The 21,836-nt window shown below is 43.4% G+C and overlaps 1 protein-coding gene across 3 annotated transcripts in view; it reads left to right on the top strand.

Moving 5' to 3' along the window:
* Positions 1–20,146, top strand: part of tnnt1 (troponin T type 1 (skeletal, slow)) — a 28,393-nt gene extending 8,247 nt beyond the window's left edge. For 2 of the 3 annotated variants that reach the window (XM_083649434.1, XM_083649433.1), the window contains exons 2-11: positions 2,761–2,781; positions 3,416–3,437; positions 4,122–4,179; positions 6,426–6,542; positions 9,693–9,770; positions 13,950–14,063; positions 18,132–18,241; positions 18,738–18,828; positions 19,729–19,769; positions 19,944–20,146. In XM_083649434.1, the coding sequence (XP_083505560.1) occupies positions 6,444–6,542; positions 9,693–9,770; positions 13,950–14,063; positions 18,132–18,241; positions 18,738–18,828; positions 19,729–19,769; positions 19,944–19,989 (579 nt within the window). In that variant the 5' untranslated portion in view covers positions 2,761–2,781; positions 3,416–3,437; positions 4,122–4,179; positions 6,426–6,443 and the 3' untranslated portion in view covers positions 19,990–20,146. Of the gene's footprint in view, positions 1–2,760; positions 2,782–3,415; positions 3,438–4,121; positions 4,180–4,878; positions 4,902–6,425; positions 6,543–9,692; positions 9,771–13,949; positions 14,064–18,131; positions 18,242–18,737; positions 18,829–19,728; positions 19,770–19,943 lie in introns of those variants that run through there. The other variant, XM_083649432.1, reaches the window with a different exon arrangement.
* The last annotated feature ends 1,690 nt before the right edge of the window (positions 20,147–21,836 follow it).

The following is a 21,836-nucleotide window of genomic DNA, read 5'->3' as shown; positions in this document are numbered from 1 at the left end:
GAAAAACAAAACTAAAGACCAAAATAAATAAAATAAAATTAGATAATACTTATAATAATGCCAAAACAGAGGTCCCAAATATCCTTAGCCGTCCATGATGGTCAGCCTGTGGCAAAGGCTGAAATATAAACAAAACTATTAGCTGGTGAAAAAGTTATCCAATGGCGCCATCTGTTGGCTTAGGCCGGAGTGTGGGCGCAATGGAATCCAGATAGAATTTCTCCGCCTCCTCCGGTGTGTTGAAGCTGAGCCTCGCGTTGTTGAATGTAACCTGGAGCCGAGCGGGATACAGCAGCCCGTATCTGATCTGCGCAGCCCGGAGCTTCTGCTTGATGTTGTAATATGACGCTCTTCGTTTGGTGACTTCTGCTGTGAAATCTGGGAAGACGTGCACCGTATGACCGCGGAAGGTAAGCGGGCCCTTCTCTCTGGCCAATTGGAGGATGCGCTGCTGTACTCTGAAGTGATGTACCTTCACCATCATGGGTCTAGGGGGAGCATTTTGACCCACGCCTGACCGGGAAGCAAGACGGTGTGCCCGGTCTAACATCTCCGGTCCTTCGGGGATATCCATGCCCAACGTCTGAGCGAAGAAATCCGTCATGAATGACGTAACTTGCGGGCCCTCCATGTTTTCTGGAATGCCGATCACACGTAAATTCTGACGCCTGCTCCTCGACTCCAAGTCCTCCGTTTTAGCCAACAATAACTTGTTGCACTTCTCTAGAGCTTCACATTTGGTCTCAAGTGTAGTGATCCTGTCGTCACAATTTTGCAAAGAGGTCTCCACTGCAGTGAGACGAGAGCCAAACGAGTCCAACGTAGACTGTAAAGTGTCCATTGAGCCGCGGGTTTCACCTCGGAAACTTTCGATAAGTTTGACAACAGTAGCGAGGGACGGGTCTTCCTCCTCGTCGCCGCCATGTTTGCTGGGCGATAGCTGAATGTTTCTTTCTCGTCGAGAAAGAGTCCGACCAATGCGTTCCTGGCGACCACCTTTCTCACCCGCCATACCGAAAAATGTATCGTTCGGTCCCAGACAGAGAAAACTGTAAAAATATATCTCAAAAAGACGTTTGATATTCAATTAAAGAACGGATATGCAGGAGCTGGTAAAGACGCGTCTACTCACTACCCATGCTAGCCACGCCTCCTCAAATTGTCTCATATATGATACATCAGGCCTTATATAGTCCTCACGTTTTTTTCTCAACAAACAAAAACATAATAAAACAAGACAAGATTTAACACAAACTTTGTCCTTTAATTTTGAAATTACTTGAACTTGAACAATGTAAAGGAAACCACATTTTTCCATATTGTATGACGTCATACATATTCTGCATCTGCTACATTCTGCTACATCACGCAGCAATGAGTAATCCACCAATGGAACTGGCAGGGTGGAAAAGGAACATTTTAGTTAGTTTGGCTCAGTCAGTCAGCATCTTCAACTGAGTATTTTCTTGCCATCTAAAAGGCATTGTGTAAAAAATTACAAAATTATACCGGTTATAAATATCTTAATTTTTACTCTAAATACACCTAATTATGTCATTTAAACCTTTAATTATTTTACTTGAGTAATAAAAAGACTGTATGTTGCTTGATGATATGCATCATGCATGAAATGCAATAAAATGACAATTGACCAATTTGCTGATAAATTAACTTAAATGAACGAGAAGTAGAGAAAATCCCGCAAGACACTGACCTTACTGGTAAACTCTTTATTAGAAGATAAATAGGGAAAACAACGTTTCGGTGCTAGACCTTCGTCAGGTTTTAAAAGACTGACTCATGTCAGTGAGGTATATACAGTATATATACAGGCTGGCCACACCCTGAAAATTGCTCAGGTGAGCTTGATTAGGGAACAGTGGGTGTGGCTAGATAAAAAATTATAGCCTACATACAGCCAACAACAACAACAATAATTAACAATAAAGAGATAACCTTTTCAGAGTATACATGTAGAAAAAACTCCATCAATACATATCACATGGATAAAATTGGAAATTGGATGTAACATTATAGCCTGAAGGTAGTGCAGTCTGGACTTTGTATTGGGCCTCAGTGATGTGTGGCTCTTGTTGCATGATGGGAAATGGTAGATTTATTTTAAGCTTGCTGACAGCAGCACATTTTAACTTGCCTTTCAATCATTCCACATCTCTCCTCTTCTCCTCTCCTCTGCCCTGTTCTCTCTCCTCTCTCTTTGTTTGTTTCCAATCTTATGCCTCCAAATCTCCTGCTGTGATGCTTCCTTCCTTCTTTTTGACCCTTGCTCCCTTCTTTTCTATCTTACTCCCTCTCTCCTTTCCTTCCTTCCTTCCTCCCTGCCTTCCCTCGCATGCCCCTCTCTTCCTTTTCATCATTCATTACACCGTATGTCTGTTCCATCAGATCAAGACGACCAGGAGGAAGGTGAGAAAACAAAAACCAAGGAACCATCCTTTCCTTTTTGTTTCCCTCTCCCTCCCTCCTTTCCTCCCTCTCTCCCTCCCTCCCTCCCTCTCTCCCTCTCTCCCTCCCTCCCTCTCTCTCCCTCCCTCCCTCCCTCTCTCCCTCCCTCTCTCCCTCTCTCCCTCCCTCCCTCCATCCCTCCCTCCTCCCTCCCTTCCACCCTCCCTCCCACTTCTCCTTTCTTCCTTTGCTCACCCGTCTCTTCTCTTTCATCCACTAATCTGATCCGTGCGTTGATTGCTTTCTTCCCTTCCCTCCGTCTTTCATTGTGTCTTCATGTGGCTGCTCCATCAGATCAAGACGTCCAGGAGGAAGGTGAGACCTTGCAGAAGTGTGATTTTACAACAGGATAAAACTCACGCTACAAGATTTTCTCCTCCAATTCAGCACCACATTGGCTGACTCAGATGGAATTTTAAGACCAACACCTAAAAAAAAAAACGTGTCTTGACAATCCTATGTAAAACAATTATGAATTCCTTCAAATTGTGAAGCGTAGTCCAAATTCTCCAATCACCCACAACTTGTGACATTGTTTGGTGAATGGCCTTATAGGTGCTAAATGTGGTCAAAATCGAGTAGTGTATCAATCCAGACTAGTAACGAAGGATTGGTAAGAAAGGAACGAGACTGACATGTTACAGACTAAGATTGTAAGATACAACCTGTTTTGATTTCACTTTAGTGTTACACAAAGTTTTTTTTTTTTTTTTTTTTTTTACGTCACATTTGCAACCCGATATTTAAACCAGATATTGCAACTTCCTACTCTACCTAATAGTTGAGTAGCTATTTGTTGATCACACGCTTGCTGTGCTTTGGCTTTACGTTAGTCCTTTTCTCTCACAGCAAAAGAGACATCGTCTTCACACAGCTGAGAGAAAGTCATGATAATCCATCTTCTCGTTCTCTTTTTGCTTGTCTTTCTCTCTGTCTCTCTCATTAACAGAGGAAGAGCGTCCCAAACCCAAGTACGTTCCTTCACTCACTCTCCTTGCATTATGTTTGATTGTTGTGGTCCTAGTTGACTATTGACCTTATCATTTGCCCATATGAGGACGCTTCTGCCTCCGTCATTTTGTAATCGTTTTTCCGTTTTAGACCCGGAAGTAGATTACTCCTACCTTCATAAGCTGTTTCCAAGCAAAAAACCCCAAACTGTTATAACGTTTTAATATTTTCTCGGAACGTAACGTAGCATTCCAAATATATGTGACCAGTTTATCAGAATAACGCCTATTTGGACATTTTTAACGAGCAGCGAGGACTGAGACTGCGAGGACTGTCTATCTGTCAACCCCTACTGCCTGGCAGTGAGAAAACACTGTCGACGTGCTTTTGTAGGCTCTAACTCACGTTAAATGCCGACCGGGTACAGCCATCGGCTCCTCGCAGCAGTAACGCTATGAGCATGTCGCTGAAGTTGGCTGCAGTGTAGCTTCTGAATGTTGCCAAACTTCATCCATAGTTTATAGTTTACAATCCAACCGGCTGGCTAAGCTGAACCAGAAGAACAAATACAATTGCGTCTAACACGGAAGATAAAAAGTGGGCGTGGCAACATAAGGTGAATAGGACAAAATGGTAGATTCTCCTATTCATTCTTCAATATTAACTTGTCATTTTTAAAGTTTTGTGTTCCCTTCTTTCTCCAGACCCATCGCGCCTCAGCATAACCCCAAGATTCCTGAGGGGGACAGGGTGGACTTTGATGTAAGTAGATTCCTGAGGGGGACAGAGTGGACTTTGATGTAAGTAGAGTCCTGAGGGGGACAGGGTGGACTTTGATGTAAGTAGATTCCTGAGGGGGACAGGGTGGACTTTGATGTAAGTAGATTCCTGAGGGGGACAGGGTGGACTTTGATGTAAGTAGATTCCTGAGGGGGACAGGGTGGACTTTGATGTAAGTAGATTCCTGAGGGGGACAGGGTGGACTTTGATGTAAGTAGATTCCCGGGGGGGACAGGGTGGACTTTGATGTAAGTAGATTCCTGAGGGGGACAGGGTGGACTTTGATGTAAGTAGATTCCTGAGGGGGACAGGGTGGACTTTGATGTAAGTAGATTCCCGGGGGGGACAGGGTGGACTTTGATGTAAGTAGATTCCTGAGGGGGACAGGGTGGACTTTGATGTAAGTAGATTCCTGAGGGGGACAGGGTGGACTTTGATGTAAGTAGATTCCTGAGGGGGACAGGGTGGACTTTGATGTAAGTAGATTCCTGAGGGGGACAGGGTGGACTTTGATGTAAGTAGATTCCTGAGGGGGACAGGGTGGACTTTGATGTAAGTAGATTCCTGAGGGGGACAGAGTGGACTTTGATCTAAGTAGATTCCTGAGGGGGACAGGGTGGACTTTGATGTAAGTAGAGTCCTGAGGGGGACAGGGTGGACTTTGATGTAAGTAGATTCCTGAGGGGGACAGGGTGGACTTTGATGTAAGTAGAGTCCTGAGGGGGACAGAGTGGACTTTGATGTAAGTAGTGTGAGTGAAAATTATTGATTGATTGATTGATTGATTGATTGATTGATTGATTGATTGATTGATTGATTGTTGATCATTAGTGTCTGTGTTCAGTGTTGGTCAGTGGACTTCCCCATCTGAGAGATGCTGTAGTTCCAAAACATAATTAAAAAACATCATTAAGATGAATCATCTCTGCTTGCTGAGCTTCAAAGGCCTTCAGGCATGTGAGGGAGAGAACGTCCAGGTCTGCCTGACCAGAGTGACAGTTGAATCCTCCTGGTGAGGTGATGGAACTTTACAGCAGACTCCGGAGGGTGGGGGCCAGCCACTGCTCCTTATAAGATATAGATATGAGTTAGCTTTTGGGGCACTTCTTCTGAAACTTCCAATCGAGTGTGACTCTCTGTATACAGACAGTGTGACTCTCTGTATACAGACAGTGTGACTCTCTGTATACAGACAGTGTGACTCTCTGTATACAGACAGTGTGACTCTCTGTATACAGACAGTGTGACTCTCTGTATACAGACAGTGTGACTCTCTGTATACAGACAGTGTGACTCTCTGTATACAGACAGACCATTACTTGGAAATAAGTCCTCCTTTGTTCATTTCAACGAGTGACTGATTAATTGTTTCAAACAACAAGCATGTTTTGCCATTACGGTAGATTCCTGAGGGGACAGATTTTGATGTAAGTTAAAGAAATAAGATCAAGTCAAGAGAGGCTTTGAGGCTGCATCACAAATGGACAAAAACATTTTTTACGTATCTAATTATATACATATATATTATTTTTTATATATAGTACATAGCCATGTATTATATCTATATATGTATATATTTAAAATCTGCTGCTCCTGAAATGAACTGCTGCCACACTCCTCGCACTTTAATGGCGCCAGCTGTGAGCGAAACAAAATTAACTTTAAGTGGCTCCTTGTTGAGCGAACACATGCACCTTAAACTGTTTTCCTTGCTCTTACATCAGGTATTATGTTGTTTTTATGATGTCTCTAATTTATATGTTCTTATATTGTTCTCCTTTCTTAGTACTCAGTTGTTTTTATGACATTTTATGATTTATGATATCCTAGTTGATCTACCCACCAGGACCTTGAGTTCATATTTGGTTCCCTTCCATGTTTCATGTTTTGGAATGACAATAAATATCGTTGAACCTTGAACTTGAACCAAATCACCCGGAAACCACGGCTGACGCATCATGAGTTCCACTGGAGAATTGACAATCAGATAAAAGAGATACCTGAAAACACTGTTTGATGTATGCGTGTGTGTGTGTGTGTGTGTGTGTGTGTGTGTGTGTGTGTGTGTGTGTGCGCGTGTGTGTGTGTGTGTGTGTGTGTGTGTGCGTGTGTGTGCGTGTGTTTGCGTGTGTGTGTGTGTGTGTGTGTGTGTGTATCCTTCTCTTCCTTCAACTCCATCTCACCCTTTCTCCCATTTCGTATCTTCGTTCCCTCCCTCCCGCTACCAGGACATCCACAGGAAACGTATGGAGAAGGACTTCCTGGAGCTCCAGACTCTGATCGACGTCCACTTCGAGCAGAGGAAGAAGGAGGAGGAGGAGCTTATCGGCCTCAAGGACCGAATCGTAGGTCCACTTCCTGGTTTGATACTAACTTAATTAATGACGAATTTGAATCCCTTGATTGGCTGGAGAAGTCTGGGTGTGGAAAGTGAATGAGAACATTGCATGTATTTTTATGCCTCCGCCGGGCCAGAGGCATTACGTATTGTCGTTATCTCAGGAACGCCTTGATGGAATTGCTTCACATTTGGCTCAAACGTCCACTTGGACTCAAGGATGAAGTGATTCGATTTTTGGTGCTCAAAGGTCAACGTTCAAGGTCACTGGGACCTCTCGACCATCCATTTCATGCTCGTTAATGCGATATCTCAGGAACGCCTTCACGGAATTTCTTCAAATTTAGCTCAAACATCAAGTTGGACTCAAGGGTGAACTGATTACATTTTGGTGGACAAAGGTCAAAGTTCAAGGTCATTGTGGCTGCATGTCTGTTCCATCAAGGAAGGGGCAGGGCTAGGTAAAATGGGCCATACAGTAGCTAGAGATTGGAAGGTCGCAGTGAGTCGGGAGTGGGTGAATCAGTCACTGAAGATGCTGCTGAAGGTCCCCACAGTCTCATGTGAGAGGAGATGCTGCTGAAGGTCCCCACAGTCTCATGTGAGAGGAGATGCTGAAGGTCCCCACAGTCTCATGTGAGAGGATATGCTGCTGAAGGTCCCCACAGTCTCATGTGAGAGGAGATGCTGCTGAAGGTCCCCACAGTCTCATGTGAGAGGAGATGCTGCTGAAGGTCCCCACAGTCTCATGTGAGAGGAGATGATGCTGAAGGTCCCCACAGTCTCATGTGAGAGGAGATGCTGCTGAAGGTCCTCACAGTCTCATGTGAGAGGAGATGATGCTGAAGGTCCCCACAGTCTCATGTGAGAGGAGATGATGCTGAAGGTCCCCACAGTCTCATGTGAGAGGAGATGCTGCTGAAGGTCCCCACAGTCTCATGTGAAGATGCTGCTGAAGGTCCCCACAGTCTCATGTGAGAGGAGATGCGGCTGAAGGTCCCCACAGTCTCATGTGAGGGGAGATGCTGCTGAAGGTCCCCACAGTCTCATGTGAGAGGAGATGCTGCTGAAGGTCCCCACAGTCTCATGTGAAGATGCTGCTGAAGGTCCCCACAGTCTCATGTGAGAGGAGATGCGGCTGAAGGTCCCCACAGTCTCATGTGAGGGGAGATGCTGCTGAAGGTCCCCACAGTCTCATGTGAGAGGAGATGCTGCTGAAGGTCCCCACAGTCTCATGTGAGAGGAGATGGTCCTCACAGTCTCATGTGAGAGGAGATGCGGCTGAAGGTCCTCACAGTCTCATGTGAAGATGCTGCTGAAGGTCCCCACAGTCTCATGTGAGAGGAGTTGCCCATGATTGACGTCAGTCTGTTTCTGTCCCTCTCAGTGCGGCCTCCTCCCCAGCAGACCACTGCATAGAATACTAGGACTGCATGTATACCATAGTTCTACTCCGTCACACCATCGAAACACAATAAATGCCAAAAATGTGTACAGCCAAAGTCAATATTGGTCATATTCTCATTTTCCATTCCTTATTTTGGGTACCTTCCTTCTTTCCTTCTTTCACTCCCTCTTTTCCTCTTCCCTTCATTTTATCGCCCTCTGGCTTCTCTCCATCTCATCCACACTCTCCTCTCTCTCTCCCCCTCTCTCTCCCTCTCCTCTGTCTCTCTCTCTCCCCCTCTCTCTCCCTCTCCTCTGTCTCTCTCTCTCCCCCTCTCCTCTGCCTCTCTCTCTCCCCCTCTCTCTCCCTCTCCTCTGTCTCTCTCTCTCCCCCTCTCTCTCCCTCTCCTCTGTCTCTCTCTCTCCCCCTCTCTCTCCCTCTCCTCTGTCTCTCTCTCTCCCCCTCTCTCTCCCTCTCCTCTGTCTCTCTCTCTCCCCCTCTCTCTTCCTCTCCTCTGTCTCTCTCTCTCTCCCTCTCCTCTGTCTCTCTCCCCCTCTCTCTCCCTCTCCTCTGTCTCTCTCTCTCCCCCTCTCTCTCCCTCTCCTCTGTCTCTCTCTCTCCCCCTCTCTCTCCCTCTCCTCTGTCTCTCTCTCTCCCCCTCTCTCTCCCTCTCCTCTGTCTCTCTCTCTCCCCCTCTCTCTCCCTCTCCTCTGTCTCTCTCTCTCCCCCTCTCTCTCCCTCTCCTCTGCCTCTCTCTCTCCCCCTCTCTCTCCCTCTCCTCTGTCTCTCTCTCTCCCCCTCTCTCTCCCTCTCCTCTGTCTCTCTCTCTCCCCCTCTCTCTCCCTCTCCTCTGTCTCTCTCTCTCCCCCTCTCTCTCCCTCTCCTCTGTCTCTCTCTCTCCCCCTCTCTCTCCCTCTCCTCTGTCTCTCTCTCTCCCCCTCTCTCTTCCTCTCCTCTGTCTCTCTCTCTCTCCCTCTCCTCTGTCTCTCTCCCCCTCTCTCTCCCTCTCCTCTGTCTCTCTCTCTCCCCCTCTCTCTCCCTCTCCTCTGTCTCTCTCTCTCCCCCTCTCTCTCCCTCTCCTCTGTCTCTCTCCCCCTCTCTCTCCCTCTCCTCTGTCTCTCTCTCTCCCCCTCTCTCTCCCTCTCCTCTGTCTCTCTCTCTCCCCCTCTCTCTCCCTCTCCTCTGTCTCTCTCCCCCTCTCTCTCCCTCTCCTCTGTCTCTCTCTCTCCCTCTCCTCTGCCTCTCTCTCTCCCCCTCTCTCTCCCTCTCCTCTGTCTCTCTCTCTCCCCCTCTCTCCCTCTCTCGCTGTCTCTCTTTCTCTGGGGCGACTGTAGCTCATGTCCGTTAGAGCGGGTCATCCACTAATCACTTTGGATAAAAGAGGTCGGTGCCGGTGGTTTGATCCCCGTCCCCTCCTGTCTGCATGTCGAAGTGTCCTTGGGATACTGAACCGCAAATTGCTCCTGATGGTGTGCCAGCACCCTGCGTGGTAGCCTGCCGCCATCGGTGTGTGAATGGGTTTGTGAATGGGTGAATGTACCTACTCATTGTAAAGCGCTTTGGATAAAAGCGCTATATACATGTAGGCCATTTACCTTTCCCATTCTCTCTCTCCCCTGCTCTCCCTCACTCTGTCCCTGTCCCCCCTTCTCCCCCTCCCTCTCTCCCTCCCTCTCCCTCCCTCTCTCTCCCTCCCTCCCTCTCTCTCCCTCCCTCTCTCTCTCTCCCTCTCTCTCCCTCCCTCTCTCTCTCTCTCTCTCCCTCGTTCAGGAGCATCGCCGCTCAGAGAGAGCTGAGATCCAGAGGGTCCGGACTGAGAAGGAGAAGGACAGACAGAACAGGATTGCGGTACGCAGACACACACACACACACACACACACACACACACACACACACACACACACACACACAGACACACACACACACACACACACACACACACACACACATATATACACAGTATATATTTCTTTTTTAGGATTTTGCAGGATAGAGTGCCTTATTATCGTATACAAATTTACCACATTCAAAATGTTCATATTTGATTAAATAAAATTCAGTTTTTCTATTTCTCATATTATCTCAAAACACCACAGGTCTATTTATTCATGGAGAAACAATCCAGGCACAAAACATCAGATCTCGCGCTCCACTGAAACATTCCACATACAAAGCTTCCCACGCCTTTCTCTGTAGAGTGAATATTAATATCATGCAGATACAGATATAAACATGATTATCTGATATCTCCTCCCTCCATGTCTTTCACTGTAGAATGAATATTAATATCATGCAGATACAGATATAAATATGATTAGCTGATATCTCCTCCCTCCATGTCTTTCACTGTAGAGTGAATATTAATATCATGCAGATACAGATATAAACATGATTATCTGATATCTCCTCCCTCCATGTCTTTCACTGTAGAATGAATATTAATATCATGCAGATACAGATATAAACATGATTATCTGATATCTCCTCCCTCCATGTCTTTCACTGTAGAGTGAATATTAATATGATGCAGATACAGATATAAACATGATTATCTGATATCTCCTCCCTCCATGTCTTTCTCTGTAGACAGTGAATATTAATATTATGCAGATACAGATATAAACATGATTATCTGATATCTCCTCCCTCCATGTCTTTCTCTGTACAGAGTGAATATTAATATGATGCAGATACAGATATAAACATGATTATCTGATATCTCCTCCCTCCATGTCTTTCTCTGTAGACAGTGAATATTAATATTATGCAGATACAGATATAAACATGATTATCTGATATCTCCTCCCTCCATGTCTTTCTCTGTAGACAGTGAATATTAATATTATGCAGATACAGATATAAACATGATTAGCTGATATCTCCTCCCTCCATGTCTTTCACTGTAGAGTTAATATTAATATTATGCAGATACAGATATAAACATGATTATCTGATATCTCCTCCCTCCATGTCTTTCTCTGTAGACAGTGAATATTAATATTATGCAGATACAGATATAAACATGATTATCTGATATCTCCTCCCTCCATGTCTTTCTCTGTACAGAGTGAATATTAATATCATGCAGATACAGATATAAACATGATTATCTGATATCTCCTCCCTCCATGTCTTTCTCTGTAGAGTGAATATTAATATTATGCAGATACAGATATAAATATGATTATCTGATATCTCCTCCCTCCATGTCTTTCTCTGTAGAGTGAATATTAATATCATGCAGATACAGATATAAACATGATTATCTGATATCTCCTCCCTCCATGTCTTTCTCTGTAGAGTGAATATTAATATTATGCAGATACAGATATAAATATGATTATCTGATATCTCCTCCCTCCATGTCTTTCACTGTAGACAGTGAATATTAATATTATGCAGATACAGATATAAACATGATTAGCTGATATCTCCTCCCTCCATGTCTTTCACTGTAGAGTGAATATTAATATCATGCAGATACAGATATAAACATGATTAGCTGATATCTCCTCCCTCCATGCCTTTCTCTGTACAGAGTGAATATTAATATCATGCAGATACAGATATAAACATGATTAGCTGATATCTCCTCCCTCCATGTCTTTCTCTGTAGAGTGAATATTAATATTATGCAGATACAGATATAAATATGATTATCTGATATCTCCTCCCTCCATGTCTTTCACTGTAGAGTGAATATTAATATCATGCAGATACAGATATAAACATGATTATCTGATATCTCCTCCCTCCATGTCTTTCTCTGTAGAGTGAATATTAATATTATGCAGATACAGATATAAACATGATTATCTGATATCTCCTCCCTCCATGTCTTTCACTGTAGAGTGAATATTAATATCATGCAGATACAGATATAAACATGATTAGCTGATATCTCCTCCCTCCATGTCTTTCACTGTAGAGTGAATATTAATATGCAGATACAGATATAAACATGATTATCTGATATCTCCTCCCTCCATGTCTTTCTCTGTAGAGTGAATATTAATATCATGCAGATACAGATATAAACATGATTATCTGATATCTCCTCCCTCCATGTCTTTCACTGTAGAGTTAATATTAATATCATGCAGATACAGATATAAACATGATTATCTGATATCTCCTCCCTCCATGTCTTTCTCTGTAGAGTGAATATTAATATTATGCAGATACAGATATAAACATGATTAGCTGATATCTCCTCCCTCCATGCCTTTCTCTGTAGAGTGAATATTAATATTATGCAGATACAGATATAAATATGATTATCTGATATCTCCTCCCTCCATGTCTTTCACTGTAGAGTTAATATTAATATCATGCAGATACAGATATAAACATGATTATCTGATATCTCCTCCCTCCATGTCTTTCTCTGTAGAGTGAATATTAATATCATGCAGATACAGATATAAACATGATTAGCTGATATCTCCTCCCTCCATGTCTTTCACTGTAGAGTGAATATTAATATCATGCAGATACAGATATAAACATGATTATCTGATATCTCCTCCCTCCATGTCTTTCTCTGTAGAGTGAATATTAATATCATGCAGATACAGATATAAACATGATTAGCTGATATCTCCTCCCTCCATGTCTTTCACTGTAGACAGTGAATATTAATATTATGCAGATACAGATATAAACATGATTATCTGATATCTCCTCCCTCCATGTCTTTCACTGTAGAGTGAATATTAATATCATGCAGATACAGATATAAACATGATTAGCTGATATCTCCTCCCTCCATGTCTTTCACTGTAGAGTGAATATTAATATCATGCAGATACAGATATAAACATGATTAGCTGATATCTCCTCCCTCCATGTCTTTCACTGTAGAGTGAATATTAATATCATGCAGATACAGATATAAACATGATTAGCTGATATCTCCTCCCTCCATGTCTTTCACTGTAGAGTGAATATTAATATCATGCAGATACAGATATAAACATGATTATCTGATATCTCCTCCCTCCATGTCTTTCTCTGTACAGAGTGAATATTAATATTATGCAGATACAGATATAAACATGATTAGCTGATATCTCCTCCCTCCATGTCTTTCTCTGTAGAGTGAATATTAATATCATGCAGATACAGATATAAACATGATTAGCTGATATCTCCTCCCTCCATGTCTTTCACTGTAGAGTGAATATTAATATCATGCAGATACAGATATAAACATGATTATCTGATATCTCCTCCCTCCATGTCTTTCACTGTAGAGTGAATATTAATATTATGCAGATACAGATATAAACATGATTAGCTGATATCTCCTCCCTCCATGTCTTTCTCTGTAGAGTGAATATTAATATCATGCAGATACAGATATAAACATGATTATCTGATATCTCCTCCCTCCATGTCTTTCACTGTAGAGTGAATATTAATATTATGCAGATACAGATATAAATATGATTATCTGATATCTCCTCCCTCCATGTCTTTCTCTGTAGAGTGAATATTAATATCATGCAGATACAGATATAAACATGATTATCTGATATCTCCTCCCTCCATGTCTTTCTCTGTAGAGTGAATATTAATATGCAGATACAGATATAAACATGATTATCTGATATCTCCTCCCTCCATGTCTTTCTCTGTAGAGTGAATATTAATATGCAGATACAGATATAAACATGATTATCTGATATCTCCTCCCTCCATGTCTTTCACTGTAGAGTGAATATTAATATTATGCAGATACAGATATAAACATGATTATCTGATATCTCCTCCCTCCATGTCTTTCACTGTAGAGTGAATATTAATATTATGCAGATACAGATATAAACATGATTATCTGATATCTCCTCCCTCCATGTCTTTCACTGTAGAGAATGAATATTAATATCATGCAGATATAGATATAAATATGATTATCTGATATCTCCTCCCTCCATGTCTTTCTCTGTAGAGTGAATATTAATATCATGCAGATACAGATATAAATATGATTAGCTGATACCCCCCCCCCCCTCCTTCCCTCAGGAGGAGCGGCAGAGGAAGGAGGAAGACGAGGCCAAGAGGAAGGCTGATGCTGACGCCAATAAGAGGAAGGTGCTGTCTGGGGTGGGAGCCAACTTTGGAGGCTTCCTGGCCAAGGTCAGTGCGTTGTTGTTGTTGTTGTTGTTGTTGTTGTGGTTGTTGTGGTTGTTGTTGTTGTTGTTGTTGTTCAAGATTCAAGATTATTTTAATTTGTCCCGAGGGAAATTTGTCTTGGACATACAGGCTGCCACATAGGTACACAGTGCCATAACAAAAACAACAACAAAAAAACAATAGTGCATAGCACACCAGTGCCGACATGTGCAAATACACAACCAAAGTGCAAACATCAATAATTTACAGTACAATCAACAATACATTACCTATGACCTGAGTTTAGGAGACTGACTGATATGGGGATGAAAGAGTATTTGTATCTGTTGAGGTGTCTTTTTTTGTTCTTGATTGGGACTCTGTAACGCCTGCCAGATGGAAGCAGTTCGTATTCTGAATACAAGACATGAGAGGGGTCAGCAATGATCTTCCTAGCTTGTCTGATTACAGTTTCCTCAAAGAGTATTTGAAGGGTGGGGTGCTCCCTCACCCCCATCACTTTCATTGCAGTATGAGTCAGTCTATTTATTTGTGATTTCAGCTTAACTGGTAAGTTGCCAAACCAAGCAGACATACCGTAACGAAAAATGCTCTCTATGGTCCCTATTCTCCCACAGGCCTTCGGCGCTAAAACGGGCCTTAAACGCAAAAAAACGTGCCTTGCGCCTGTTTCGGGAAAATAGCAATAGGCTTTAGGCTGCCAAATGCGCTTTAGGCCGAATGGGCGTGGCGGAGTCCCTGAATGCGCCGAAGTGGGCGTGGCGGCGCTAAATACCGGCGTACTACTATCTTCCAGCCATCTTCCGACCTGGCCGACTTTTAGCGCTTTGCGCTTTTGAAAAGCTGGCCTAAAGCAGGATTCTGTGCACCGGGGACAGGAAAGTGAATGGAGAATACAATATATAGAAAAAAATACTTTAGAATACAATAGAATATAAGATTGCAACCCTTCTCAGGCTTTTTGGGTGAAGCTGTAATGCAGTTTCATAAATTTAGTTTAGGCTATCATAATAATCCCCATTTATGTGTAATATAGCTCTACGTTTTATTACCCCCCCCCCCCGAAATTAGCTAGGCTACTAATATTACTAATATTCCTAATTAATATGTATTATTATTTCATTCAGATAATTGACATTATAGGCATGTATATCGTTTAATGTGAGAGAAAGGGAGAGAGAAAGAAAGAGAGAGAGAAACTGGATCAACTGTTGTGTAGCGCTTCTTCAAACCCCACTCTTCATTACAGCTATTCATTACAGAATTGTCTGTTGTATTTATTTTTTCTGTGTGCAAAGCATAGAAAGTTATAATTATTTCCAAATGTTTCCCCCGTCTGTGGCAGCGGAGCTGTCCGAGGTGCTGAACAAGCGCAGCGCATAGACGGCCACCTGGGGCGGCTCACTCAGGCGGTCCAGGACTGGGCGCGGGGCGTCGGCGGGGTAATTCTCCTCCCCAAACAGTGCGCGATGGTACATTTGAACCTGAATGGATAGATGAATAAACAACTTAAGTAAAGAGTTGTTTTGTAGCTATTCAAAATGAATGGTGGACAGATATATCACCTGATTCGCCAGCACCATCTTCTCCTCAGCTGTGAATTTAGTGGATCGGTTTTGGTCTGCCATATTGATCACACTGCGCCAGCTGCTGCCAATCTGGCTTTTAAAGCCCCTCTGATTGATTACTGAAGATTTTATTGAGAATGAACATATTTGTCAGAGCCTGTGGGCAGGGGGTGGGGGGGACGCATATATAGGCCAAATAAAATACTATTACTCAATAATAAAATCCTGTAAATTAAATAGAATTAAGTTATCAGATCCAGTAAAAGTGATAGGTGTCATTCAGAGGATGTTGCATCGTGCAGTGGGGGAGGAGAGATAAAACGATATCATTCTGGCCATCTAATCTCATGACATCCAGCCATAGGCAATATTTTTTTCTATCAGATGCATTTAGAAATTATTTTCACTTTGGTCTTGCTATAGTGTAGCGTATTTACATGCTTGCAGTATTTTAACTGCAGTTATTGGTTTGAGAAGCATAATAATATGGAATAATAGCCTATATATGGAGATAGACAGACCGGATGAAGGGAGGGGGGGGCGGCGGAGCCCTTGGCTTTGTCTGGTTTTACCGGATTTGTCCAGGAATTGGAGCTTAAAAGGCAAGCGTGTGTCTCTTCCCTGCAATTCTCCAATGAGCGGACAATGCATAATTTTACGCTTAAAAGGCGTGGTTATAATTGTTGAGGCTGAGTTTAGCGCCGATACCAAGATATCAAGTGCGCCTTTCCACGCCCACTGCTTTGCGCTGCGGCTGGCGTTCGGCCTAGAAACTGCGCGGCTGCAACGATAGAGCCCTATAACAGCATGATAAAATAATAACGAAATCCTCTGTCCGACCCCAAACACCCTGAGTCGTCGCAGGAAGTACAGTCGCTGCTGGATCCTAGAGCACACAGAGTTTACATGGACATTCCAAGATAGGATGTTGTTGTTGTTGTTGTTGTTGTTGTTGTTGTTGTTGTTGTTGTTGTTGTTGTTGTTGTTGTTGTTGTTGTGGTGGTGGTGGTGAGGACATTGATGGTGCGTGCGTGCGATGTTCCTCAGGCTCCTCAGGCTCTCTAAGTTAGTGGGAAAGTCATTAATATGGCAGTCTGTGATGATACATCATTTGTGTGTTTGTTTTCTCTCCTCTCCTCTCCCACACACACACACACACACACACACACACACACACACACACACACACACACACACACACAGCTGTGAGTACCGGAGTCCCTTATTGCTTCATTCCACCATCTGTAGAGCATAAAATCAAATTCCCACCCACACCCACCCCCACACACACCCACACCCACCCACCCCCACCCACCCCCACACACACATGTGTGTTAAATATTCATGGGGTGGCAAAGGAGTGGCATGAAGATTTCAAGGGGTGGCAGAAATATATATTGCTGATTTAATCGCAAACAATCGCATATATCATTATTTGCTTGGAAAAGCCCCAAACTAAAGAAATGTTAACTCAAACACATTGTATTACTTGTCGTGGTAACTCAGGGACTCCCATTCAAGGACGTTGGAAGTAGTTTTCATGAGGGGGTGCTGATGCCAGAGGAGGCACCGGCGCTCTAGCACAGAGAGGAAGAGAGTGAGACAATACTGTATGGATACAATCACACTATGCACTTGAACTAGACAGACATGATAATTTAATGATCTTTTAACCAAAGGACAAAGCCACAACAATGATATAATTGTGCACTGTGCGTCTAGCTTCCCAGATGCGTAGGTCAAGTTTGTTTTACACAGGATTACACACAGTTATACAGGTCTGAAAGAAGTGTATGGACACACATACACACATCTGCCAACATTAGGCTGTGAAAAAGAGGACTCCTTTGAGAATGGCTGGTACAAATCGATTCCTTAGGTCTTCTAGTTTCATATGATACCAGAAACTTCACTCTGGCTTTAAAACTGAGCCTGCTGCAGCCTCTGAAAGTAAATGTTCCAAATTGTGATATTTCCAAAAGATTGCTATATTTCTGAAAATCGGACCAATCCAGCTACTCTATGTCAAAACTATTTTCAGTAAAAAAAAAAAAAGGGTGGCAGCTGGGGTAGATCCGCCTGTGCGTGTAACACACACACACACACACACACACACACACACACACACACACACTTCCCTCCTGCATATTTGCCTGTCCATTTTTTCTCATAATACCGGTATTCAGAAATCACATGGAGAGAAGAAAATATATTTAGATATTGTGCAAAATTGTGTGTGTATTGAATTTCTGATATGTTCATCAAGTGTGTGTGTGTGTGTGTGTGTGTGTGTGTGTGTGTGTGTGTGTGTGTTTCTGTCTGTCTGTTTGCGTGTGCGCGCGTGTGTGTGTGTGTGTGTGTGTGTGTGTGTGTGTGTGTGTGTGTGTGCGTGTGTGTGTGTGTGTTTCTGTCTGTCTGTTTGTGTGCGTGCGTGCGTGCGTGTGTGTGTGTGTGTGTGTGTGTGTGTGTGTGTGTGTGCGCGTGCGTGCGTGCCCCATTCCAGGTTGAGTCGAGGAAGGGCAAGCGTCTGACAGGCAGAGAGATCAAGAGGAAGACTCTGGGCGAGAGACGACAGCCAATCAACATTGAAAGCATGAGTCAGGACGCTCTCAAGTGAGCCTGGTCCAATCATATTACCCTGATGGCTAACCAATGAGCTTACAGCAATTAACCTGCGCATTGACAGCCTCAATCAACCCCTCAAGGAAATTTGCGATTTTGTGTCATTTCCCCGCGGATAATTAATGCAAATTCAGCCAATGTCTGTGATATTTGTGGGAGCAATTTCTCTAAATTCCCGACATTTCTCTACAAAAACTGCAAACAGGTTCCTCAACTTGAAATTTCTGCCAGTCCGCACAATTTGACTGCAAATAACATTTCAACTTGTATTGCAATTTCTGAGGAAAGTTGCCATTAGGTAGTAAACAAAAATCACATACAACTTCACAAATTACATTGCATTATTTTTAAGCTGCTGCAAAATCAAGCATTTTTGACTGCAACACTCAGAAAAAACTCGAACTGTGAAATCGTGGAGGGACTGCTCAATAGACAGTAACATTCAAATCAATAAAAGCCCTAAATGCGTCCTCATTTTGTTGCCTAGGCAACGGGCCCAGGAGATGTGGAACTGCATCTACCAGCTGGAGTCTGAGAAGTTTGACTACATGGAGTACATGAAGCACCAGAAATATGAGGTATTAACACACATGTCACATGTCACATGTCACATGTTGCCTTACATAGAGACAGTCTGCATGTCTGGGAACGCCCACAAAATGTTAAGCGGCTGGCGCGCGAGTGGGGTAAAAACCACCCATATATCTCATGGGCTGACTCACCAAAAGACGGTGCTGCGGCTCTAAACTACAGGTTTGGGGGTTCTAGAGCAGAACACAAGACGTCTGCTCAGATGTGCGTTTACTGCGGTGGTTAAATCCCCGATCGTGTCTGCCTGGGCTGGGCTATCAAGCTAAATTCTCACTTTGCTGAATGGATAGAACGGGGGTTTTTACCCCAACCTGACCACGCCCCCAGCCAGGCTGAGCCAGCTGAACCAGCGTCTATGACGAGACGTGGCCTCAACCTATGGTCACTGAAGCAGCATAAGAATGGGATGACTTTAACTCACGGGGAACAGCCACATTCAAAGACATTTCTGTTGACAGTATGAATGATAAAACAACCAAAACCAAAGTACAGTCGACATTACTAACGTTTCTAAGTAGACTTGATTGTATTACTGTGAAAATCTGGCGCGTGGGGGAAGGGGGGATCTCGAGCAACCGCCCCTTTGTATGCGTGTGCGAGCTGCAGGGCCAAAATAAAAACGGTTATTTTTGTTTTTGCTCCAAGTGAAATGTGTTGTGGTCACTGACGATTCAGTAGGTCACGGCTTGGCTTGGGTTCAGTAGGTTGATTCAGTAGGTTGCTGGTTGGCTTGGCTTGGTTCCAGCCTTAAAACTCGTTCTATAAGGCTTTTTCCAAATGTCTATGGAGGAAATGAATGGGGAGCTCTCTTCCGGGGCAGGAGACGTCACAGAAAGTCACGTGACTGTTGGGCTCGATGCTAAGCTCTCTCTGTCTGCTTCCTGCAGATCATTGTGTTGCTGAACAGAATCTCACACGCTCAGAAATTGTGAGTAGTTACAGTTTGATGCACAGTTTAATATGCTTCATGTCTACGGTTTATTGTTTTCTGTATAATCACCATTAAAAAAAAATATTTTCCTCTCTCCCTCCCTCCCTCCCTCCCTTCCTTCCTTCCTTCCTAACTCCTTGTTTCCTCCCCTCTCCCCTGAACCTCTCACAGCAAAAAAGGCCATGGCAAAGGGAAGGTGGGCGGTCGCTGGAAGTAAAGGTGTACAAGGAGAGAAAGAAGAAGAGAACAAATAAAAATAAAAATAAAACAGAGTCACATCTGTGGGCATTTCTCTGCATGTCTGAGGGAACAATATCAGATGTTTTGTGATAATATGTATCGATAATAAAAGTCAAGTGACATTTTCAGTTTGATTTCTTGGTACGCTTTGTTTCTTTGGGTTGGGATTTGGCAGTTGAGGATACAGATCGTGCAAAACAAGATGGAGTCTTTTGATCAACATTGCTTTAATCATGTGGACCGTGACCGTGACCGTGAAGGAATTAGACTCTGGTTTGCTTTGCTCTCATAGTACTCGCATACAAAAAAGAAAGTGGTATGCACAAGTTAAAAACAGACCGGGCAAAAGGGCACATTTAGACATTAGCCAAATTTAGACTAACTACTATATAATAATAATATAATGTACAGTAAATGTGTAAGTAAGCCTACTTATTTTTCAGACGGCTTTTTGTCTACTCACTTTTTTCTTTTCTTTTTTTCTTGCCCCTTCCCCCCGATTTTTTATCCCATTTTTATCCCCGTTCGTGCTAATTTATATTTATCCTGGTTGCTGCTCCACCCTCTGCCGATCTGGGGAGAGCCGAAACTGGCTCCATGCTTCCTCCAAGACATGGGCAGTAGCCAGCCGCTTCTTTTCACCTGACAGGGGAAGCTTCACCGGTAGGACATAGCATGTGGGAGGATCACGCTATTCCAATGAGTTCCCTCCAAACAGGCGCCCCTAACGACCAGAGGAGGCACCACATCAGCAACCAGGATATTGCATGTTTTGGTGAGGGGTTCCTACAGTATATGAAGGAAACTCCCATGGGGCATGGGGAGAACATGCAAACTCCACACAGAAAGGCCCTTTTGACGACCCCACCTGGGCCGTGTGGGGTATATACTGTATACAGTATATATATATATATACATATATATACCGGTGTATATATATATATAGCCTATATATATATTTAGAACACGGCTCTCTTGAATACTCGATTCTGATTGGTCAGTCAACAAGATTCACCGGTCATTATTTCTCGACAACCGACCGCTGCTCTGCCACACCTGGATTAATCAGTTGATAAGAGCCTTTTGTCAGCAAGCCACTACTAATTAGGCCAACCAGTTGCAGCTGTGGTGTCTTGTGTGCCAATTATGAATGAAACCGCTTTGTCGTTGAAAACGCTATTAAAAAATCTATTTGAATAATTATTTTTGTCAGATTATTGAATGATTTAGTTGTAGGCCGTGTTCTAAGCGGGATAATGCATAGTGAGCTGGTGATTACTGGAAATAATGACCTTCAGGTGAATGATTAAGCCCTCTGCTGCGCGTCGGGCTCAATATCACCTGTCGGTCATTATTTCGCCAGTAACCACCGGCTCACTATCCATTATCCCTTACATTATTACATTACAATTATTACAGTCTAAAATTACAGTCTACCCACCTCTCCAGCGATCACTACACCACTGCTACCCATAGCGCCGGGTCTGCGTATACCGAACATCATCATTAAAAAAAACAGACATGCCTGTTGATTGCACAATAGTCCTCTTAGAGAAGAAGAACAGAACTTGGGTCTCAACAAGAAACCAATTGTGTCAGGAAATGAAAGCCTAATGTCCATGTGGGAAATATGTGCTTGTTTGTTCTGTAATTGATTTCAGGTTTGTCTGCTGCACCACATGTCTCATGCACCACATGTCTCATGCACCACATGTCTCATGCACCACATGTCTCATGCACCACATGTCTCATGCACCACATGTTTCCTGCACCACAGGATTCATTGGCTCACATCACAAAAAACAAACCGCTTATGCGTTTTGG

This window comes from Poromitra crassiceps (assembly GCF_964638095.1).
Source record: "Poromitra crassiceps genome assembly, chromosome: 13".
NCBI classification, from domain to species: Eukaryota; Metazoa; Chordata; class Actinopteri; order Beryciformes; family Melamphaidae; genus Poromitra; species Poromitra crassiceps.
Note: the sequence above shows the minus strand (reverse complement) of the source record. Positions and strands in the feature narration are given on the sequence as shown.